Source organism: Propithecus coquereli, unplaced genomic scaffold (genome assembly GCF_000956105.1).
Source record: "Propithecus coquereli isolate 6110/MARCELLA unplaced genomic scaffold, Pcoq_1.0 Scaffold35, whole genome shotgun sequence".
Classification (NCBI taxonomy): Eukaryota; Metazoa; Chordata; class Mammalia; order Primates; family Indriidae; genus Propithecus; species Propithecus coquereli.
This window is the reverse complement of record NW_012149174.1, coordinates 8,671,546-8,680,144: the sequence shown is the minus strand read 5'-3', so window position 1 is coordinate 8,680,144 and position 8,599 is coordinate 8,671,546. Positions and strand designations below refer to the sequence as shown.

The 8,599-nt window shown below is 40.0% G+C and overlaps 1 protein-coding gene across 1 annotated transcript; it reads left to right on the top strand.

Moving 5' to 3' along the window:
* Positions 1-1,426: 1,426 nt before the first annotated feature.
* On the top strand, positions 1,427-4,577 carry LOC105815885 (tubulin alpha chain-like). Its single transcript, XM_012651139.1, has 2 exons — positions 1,427-2,138; positions 4,483-4,577. The coding sequence occupies exons 1-2, from the start codon at positions 1,427-1,429 to the stop codon at positions 4,575-4,577; spliced, it is 807 nt and encodes a 268-aa protein (XP_012506593.1).
* The last annotated feature ends 4,022 nt before the right edge of the window (positions 4,578-8,599 follow it).

Sequence of the window (8,599 nt, the reverse complement as noted above, 5' to 3'; positions counted from 1 at the left end):
ATTTATGGCCTTGTCAATACCTGAAATTCAATAAATCGCTGTTATTGAATTAGAAAAAAGAAGAGTAAATGGGCTTTGAATAAGGACTGAGAAGGTCCCATCTTTGAGTAAAGCCTACAACATAGCATGGCATGCCCCAATAAACATCATAAGGCATCTTCCTGTGAGGTGACATGCTTATCTGATCAGCCCACTCTGGGTGGGCCCTAGAACTTTAACAGCTATAGTACATGCAGATACTATCAGGTGTAATAATACCTGGCAGGTTTTAGGTTGGAACATGAGTATGACAAATTTAAAACTACAGAATAACTAACTATGTATGCACATTACCACAGAGTTAACCTAAATGTGAAATCAACTGCAAAAAGTTTTCAAGAGGATTATGAGTTCCCTTACCTACTAAGGAATTAATTCTTTTGAACAAATAAAACATACTCCGGTGCTTTTTGGGTCTAAATTTCTAAGTTTCCAATTGTTCTACTATTAGAAACTGTCCAGGTTCTATTATAACTCTTTTGTGTATCCAAGTTGTTATTTGCCAGGAAAGACAGTAATAAAAGGTAACTTTCCTTAAGGAGTTGCCACATTTGCAGAAATCTTCTAAATTCTTTATGTGTATTAAGTCACAGTATTTCCTTCTATCACAACACTTACTGATGTTTTTCAGGACATTATCTCTGAGTCTATAACTGCTCAGTGTTATGCTTTAAAAGGTGTCTGACCAGGAAGAAGTTTGCTTTCCTTCAGTGTTCTCTACTGAATGTGGGTGGGGAGTTAGTGCTTATCTGGGAATGACTGTTCTGTGTGGCCTGGAAATCTGTGTTATTTCTGTGTGTATGTCCTACTTGCTGACTGCAGGAGTGAACTTCTGGAATATAACCTCTAGAATAGGACCAAGTTGGGAAAGCCCTGCCTGTTGCACATGAGCATAGATAATAAAACGCTGTCTGCGAAAGATCAATAATAGTGCTACAGGGGAAAAATCATGATTATTCTTGTAGATTACTACAAAAAAATTTTCTATTGTCAATTACACATGAGCTACTGATTTGTACTCATTACTTTACACGTATGTATACATTTCATGGTACCTAATTTAGCTGCACTGGTTCGTTTTTCACTTCCCATCTCTCAAATACATTTTGCATAGATGGGATTCTGATAACAAAGAGTCTCTCCATGTCTCTTATGGTAAACGACATTATTGTGTATAGGTTATTCCATTTAGAAGGATTCTACACTTGACTGTAGAGGTTTTTATTTATGACCTGTGTATCTTCTTAAGTAGCTAGTTCAGAAATAATATATTTACTATTTAAAAATGATTGGTTTTTACTAATCTACTATACTAAGTGCTTTATATCCCGCTTAATCCTCACTTCCCTCCCACTGGATAGGTACTATTATTAATCTAATTTGACATATGATCAAAGTCTGCCACCGCAACCTGGACATCGAGCGCCCTACCTACACGAACCTCAACTGGCTCATCGACCAGATTGTGTCCTCCATCACCGCCTCGCTGCATTTTGATGGCGCCCTCAATGTGGACCTCACGGAGTTCCAGACAAATCTGGTGCCCTACCCCCGTATCTACTTTCCGCTGGTGACTTACTCACCCATCGTCTCAGCTGAAAAGGCCTACCACGAGCAGCTCTCAGTGGCAGAGATCACCAATGCCTGCTTTGAACCTTCCAATCAGATGGTCAAGTGTGACCCTCACCATGGCAAGTACATGGCCTGCTGCGTGCTCTACCGTGGAGAAGTGGTGCCCAAGGATGTGAACGCTGCCATCGCTACTATCAAGACCAAGTGCAGCATCCAGTTTGTGGACTGGTGTCCCACAGGTTTCAAGGTTGGCATCAACTACCAGCGCCCCACAGTGGTGCCTGGGGGTGACCTAGCCAAGGTGCAGAGGGCAGTCTGCATGCTAAGCAATACCACAGCCATCGCTGAGGCCTGGGCCTGCCTCCACCACAAGTTCGACCTGATGTTTGCCAAGCGGGCATTTATGCACTGGTACGTGGGCAAGGGCATGGAGGAAGGGGAGTTCACTGAGGCTCGAGAGGACCTGGCTGCTCTGGAGAAGGATTACGAAGAAGTAAGCACAGAGTCTACGGATGGAGAAGATGACAGTGACGAGTTCTAGTTCTAGTTTGACATCATCAATTCTGATGATGTCAAATAACCATTAAGAGTTTGAAAGCAGTTTTGCTGATTCTAGAATCTGGTCTTTTCCATTACAGCTGGATCTTACACATAGTGTTCGTACCAACAAAACAAAACAAAATGATTCATTCGTTAGATGAAGGGAGATCCTAACATTCTTTCTCCCTGGTCATATAAAATGGTTAAGAAGGAAAATGGAGAAAAACAAAAGAAATCCTTGGTGCTCAGTGGCAGCAGAGCTCTTACAGGTTTTCTAGGGTGAGTATAAACACAGCTGAGCAGTGGGAGTTGAAAATGTTGCTTTGAGCTAAAGGAATGTAGTTTGACTTTCAATGTCCATCATCCTGACTTGTACTTAGAAGACACCCAATAAAACACTGTCGAACTGAATACAGATATGTTCACTATAACAGCTAGCCTCAGTAAGGAAGGGAAAGGTAACAGAATGACCTACCCTTTGGATTATCATTTTAGGGTTTGCAATCTGCTTTGGATACTTCCATGTCGTGTAACAGCAATGCTGCTGAGCTGCTCCTGCTTCATAGCATTTACTGGTGCTACTGTGCTGCTCTTGCACAGCAGCCTTTGTGCTTTCAATCTTCACAATAGTTCATCATATAGATATTATGCACCTTAGTAATAAACACTGTTGTCTTTGGTAGGACATGTATTTAATTACGTGTGGTAGAGATTTGATTCCAATAATTCTGAAGATTGAAAACTGCCAAGCAGGGATGGGTAGTGAATAGTTTATACCTCACTTTGCTCTGGGAGAATTGACTTTTGTGAGCCTTTTAAATATTGCAGGTATAGATATAGATGGAGACCATATTTTCAGAAATCTCTGGATTATAAAAATTTAACCCAAGCGCTGATACTTCAGACTGATGTGTTGAGTTATATTTAATTCTATAATTGGGAATATTAGCCAGACTTTGCCCTGGGGATTTAGAGAATTCCCGTCTGCCCTGGTCTTGATTTAGACTGTATTTTGGGCAAGAACACCTTGTTCTTGGAAGGTTTGCATCTTTCCTTGTCCAGTTAGTTGTTCACAGGATTCTGGGAGTTGAGGCCAGACCATGACAGAGGGGTCTGAGCAGTCTCATCCTTCCTCCACCTCCCACTGCAGGTGAAGCTGTGACAGGGAATTGGTTGGGGCTTGTGCTCTGCTGCCTGGGCTGAACTGTTAGTAACCCAAACATATGCTATTTAAGATAGAGCAATCAAGAGTTTGAGAAACAGGGGCAGCAAGTGCTATCATCTCTTCTAGGCCACTGTGGTCATGTTACACACAAGCAGGGGCTAAGGAGGAAGTGGAATCTCATCTGAAGGAAACAGATAGTACCACTGTCAGTCATTTTGGCATCAATAAAACAAGTACGACTTCATTTAAAACAGGAACAACAATAAAGAATTGGGCCTAGACTAGAGTTTGGAGGCGTCTGGAAACTCCCATTTGTGGGGCTGAGCTGGTCTCCACAATACCAGAAGCTGTGGGAGCAAGTCAGGCACTCTGTGGTCTAATTGGATCTGTGGGTCCTAAAAGTAATCATCACTGATAATAGCTGGTTGTTCTACATTACACTCCTGTTTTTTCCAGGTTTTCCAGGAGGTAGAATTAAACCCAGAGTGGTGTCACCTGTGCTAAGGGGCATTAGAAAGGGCAGAGCCCTACCTAGTGCTGAAGAGGAGGTATCAGTAGTGATCACTTCTGCTCAGACAGGCCTACCCCAACATCCACAGGCCTGGGCAGCAGTACAAAGGATACTTCACACCTGTGCCCAAATGTTTAAATGTTATATACATCGAGCTACCTAATTGTCTAGAATGTGCCTCACCCTCCTACCCTGTCAAATCTCTCTTCATAATGACCTGAAGGCCAGTTCAAATACAGAATTCTCTGCCCTCCCCTCGCTCCCCTGCCTATTACCCATAGCCTTCTCTTCCCATACTCATTCTGTCCTGTATGGGGAGGGGCCTTGCTCACTGTGTGTGGATATCCCAGGCTATGCTTCCAAGCTCCACACACCCTCCCACAAAGCAAACAGTCACCTTTAGCTGTGCCTTGAGGATTGCACACTGGCATGCTTTCACCCAGCGAAGAATCCTGAAGTCCCTTTAGACAGGAGATTCTAGAGTCCTGGGTACCCAGAGCATGGTCTAGAAGCAGGGAGTAGGCCCAGTGGATTCCCTACTCCATGTAGGGACTGGGGGAAGGTCAGAGCAAGTGCTTTTGCCTGGTTTTAAGAGCAGAAATGCCAGTAGAGTACAGTTGTCCCAAATGGCTACTTCTGTAATTGTTAACTACAGAATCAAGAGTGAAATGGAAAAAAAAAAAGAGATCAGAACAGCAAGAAAAGATTCTGCCAGAGATCACAAGATCCCTGAGGAACTCTCAGAAATAGGTGGGGTAACACTTTGAAAGGGGCTTATTTCAAGCAAATAGATGATTGGAATGTTCAACTCTAAAACTTTAATTTGAAAATAAAGGGGTACATCCTTTGAAATATGAATTACCTAGGAGCAGCCTACACTGCATCTTTCTTTCTTTACAGTGCACTCCCTAGATGGGAGAAAACAGACTCTGAGGGGCTAAGAAACTCCTCCACAGTCACATTTCTACTGCTCATCGGAGTGAGCATTCTGATCACAAGTCCAGTGCTCTTCTGTGTCAAAAATATGCTGAGAAAAGCAGCCAAAGGAGGTCAGAAAAGTTTATGGCAGGTCTATTAATGAGAACTCTGCACAGCATCTTGCTCATGCCTGGACACAAGAAAGAATTCTCATTCCAGTGATTTTCCTCCACAAGCCTTCCTACCTGGCTGATTTTCGCTTTTGAGTTCATTGGTTTTCTATCTGTTGGAGGTGTTTTTGTTTTTGTTTTTTTTTTAGATGTTGGTATATTTCTTAATGCTAACCACATTGGGTTTCTACTATGAGTCAACATCATTATCCCACTTCCCCAGTATGGGATTATTGACCTTATTGAGAAACTCCTGGCTTCATTCTCATGATTTGGGAACTTTTCTGGCCATTTTTAATGCTTCTTTCTTATACTATGTGACTGGTCTTATACTCCTATTACATATAAATTTTGTACTTTTCCTTAAATTTTAAAAGGAGTCAATGATATGTATAACCTGTCGAGCACCTAAATTGTATTAGATACCTTTATCGTCATAGCAATGCTTTATGATAAAAATGACAAAAACAATAACTAGCCTCTATTGAGCACTTACTGTGCCCAGCACTATGCTAAGCTCTCTACATTTATTTGGTTATTTGCTATCATAGCCCTGTCAAGGAGCTGTCACTCCTATTTTAGAGGTGAGGAAACCAGCGGAGGGTATTACATAAACTACTCAAGGCCAGGAATGGTGAAGCTAGGATTTGAGCCCCAGTCTGAATCACTCCCTGTCCTTTTTTTATTATGCTACACTCCTCCATATTTTGTAATGTAGTAATTTAGTGTGTGTTCTTTTATTCTGGAAGAAATAAATCATTATTTATAGTTATTATTCTCTGACGCATAAAGTGTGGTTGTTCTGGGAATGTTAGAGCTAGGAAGAACATGAGAAGGAACATCTAGTCTGATACTCCCATTTTATGGTCAGGGAAACAGAAGCTTAGAGACATTAAGTGATTTGCCGAAGATCTTGCAGTCACTTGAATATAATCCTATACCCTTGTTCTCCGAACTCTTATTCCAGTTTGTTTCCATAAACATTTTTAGGGGCTTATAAGAACCCAGTTTGCCGATTTTGAAAATTTAAATTTATAATATTCTCTGTATCGCCATTTTTAACCCCCTTGTTTCAACAATGAAACCCAACATTCTCTAAATGACAATTTAAAATTTTTGAATTCTAAGTCCACAACTAAAATTCAGAAACTCAAAAAAAAAAACTGTATACAAATGGAGTACTACTTTTCAAAATTTAAGTGAAAAGTAATTTTGTTATCATCAGAAGACTGATGAAATCTAGAATATTTTTCAATTAACAGTACTTGGGTTTTAAAAGAAAACCTTTATTACTATTACATTAATAGCCAAACAATTACCCTATGAATAAATTACTGAAGTAATGAATTATGTTACTTGCTGTACCTATTTCATTTATAAAGCAATAGATAAAATGTGGCAAAATGTACTTATCTTCAATGATATAATGTCCGTTCCCCTAACTTTAACAGTAATATACTCAAATAGAACAGCTTATTAACCAGAGATCAGAAGGCTAACGTGTGTGAGCAAAATCAAAGTACTAGATTAAAATAGTGATTAACATTCATTAGTAGTTAAATCTTAATTTCCAAGCATGCCATTATTTCTACCACATCATTATCACACAACAATTGCTAAGTCAAAGAAAACAGGCTGGGGGTGGGCTGTGGGGAGAGGAAATGCTCTATGCTTCTTGCCATTCCTGAGGGTGAATATGCTGCAAGAAATTTAATAAGGGACTAACAGGATTAAGTTAAGAAGAAAAATAGTTCATCAAAAAAAAAAAGTGTATGCACAGGACCACACACATTTTCAAAACAGTATCTGGCTTATTATTCAGTGTTGCTCAGGCATGATACTAGAATTCTTACATGCCAGGAGCGAGAAAACTCAAAGGTTAAATCAATAGCCAGCTGCTATATTCAGCTTATCATGTGCCTGGTAACAGGAGCAGTAGGATAGTAGCTTCACTACCTATCCACTTACCTAATCACTGAACTGCATATCGGTAATTCTACTTGCTTTTACTGTGTGTAATTGCATGAACAGTCCCACATTCCAATATTTACTCAATTTACTTTGGGCATAATCATAAAACAGCAGTTATGCTATTATAAGACTTCTTACGTTTTAAAAAACTTGGTTGAATCAACTAGGAAATCCTCAAAACAATTTTTTTCATGAATATACCATATTTTTTCCTTTAGGAAAGCATTATAATTTTTCTCTCTCAGGAATGTGCAAAAAGATTTTATTTCTATGGATATGTGTGCTGTTTTCTGGATATATTAATAACCCAAAATAATTGTAAGATGTTTTATTTGATAAAAATAGCACAGTGCCATGACACTGTAGCCAAATACAAAGTTATGTGGCCTGAAGTTTTAGAGAAATCGCTACCCTAAAATATCACTTATTTGAATTAACTGTAGGCAGAGAAGAGGATTTCAGTATAGCATAGAGTATGAACTAGAAAAAAATTAATGCATGGCCTTTTAACTTTCTGGGAAAATATACACATTAGATGATAATTCACAGCCTGGACCTTCCCCTGCAGAGTCCACTACCTGTTCAGCCATAGCTGTCACCTGTCATTAACTTCCTGCTGTCACAGCGGAGGAAATTTCCCTCCTGTCTAAGGCCAAATTCCTCATTGTGTCTTGTGAATCCCATCTCCAACCACCTTCTGTAGAACTTTGTACTATTGATTATTTCCTCTCCCCCCTCACTGTATCCTCAAATTCACCCCCTTGTACCACTTCTTCCTCTCAATTTTCCCTTTCAACAGCATTTAAACATGCCTAAGTCCTTTCTATCATAACACACATGTGCGCGTGCGCACACACACACACACACACACACACACACACACACACACACACCATTCTCTTATTCTACTCTCCTTCACAGCCAAACTTTGAGAAACTTGCTGTCTAGAATTCCTTTCTTCCTTTTGAAAAATGTATTAAAATATTTCAAATATGTATGTACCTCTCAAACTGCTTCAATCTGAATGCTGCTCTGCCTAAACTACTCTTGCTGAAGTTACCAATGCCCTTTGTGTTGCTAACACTAACGGCCAGTTTTAATCTGTATCTTATTTGACATCATTTCAGCATTCAGCATGGGGACCACTCCCTAATTCTCGAAGTAGCCTCCTCCCCTGCTTGATAACACCACCCACTTCCCTGTCTTTTCTCTGTCTTCTCTATTATTTCCTTCCAATCTCCTTTAGCATCTCTTCCTCCTCTATCCCATGTTTAAATGATGGAACTCCTTGGGGAACTGTTTGAACTGCTTCTCTTTTCTCTTTCATAGAACTCACTTCACAGGCAATCTCAACCATTCCTGTGGCTCGTGTACCACTTCTACACAGACAACTTTCAACATATATACCCAGTCCAAACCCAGATGCAGAAATCCAGAACAAAATATCCCATTGACAGTTCAACATTTCCACTTAGATGTGGCACAGACAACTGAAACTCAACATGTCTAAGTCTGAACTCAGTTTCCCACCCAAATCTCCTCCCAGATTGTGTTTCCTAATGAAAAGTGTATCACATATTCACTATTGCTCTGCCAGAAACCAGGGAACAGGGTTGGAACAAAACACAGACAATAGCAAACCATTTGTTCAACATTTATTTAGTGGGTGTATTAGTTTCTAGGGCTACCATAACAAATTATCACAAACTTGGT

Coding starts and splice junctions, on each gene's coding strand:
- LOC105815885 (XM_012651139.1), top strand. CDS start 1,427: ATGATCAAAGTCTGCCACCGCAACCTGGACATCGAGCGCCCTACCTAC. Junction 2,139..4,482: donor TACGGATGGAGAAGATGACA/GTGACGAGTTCT, acceptor TGTTAACTACAG/AATCAAGAGTGAAATGGAAA.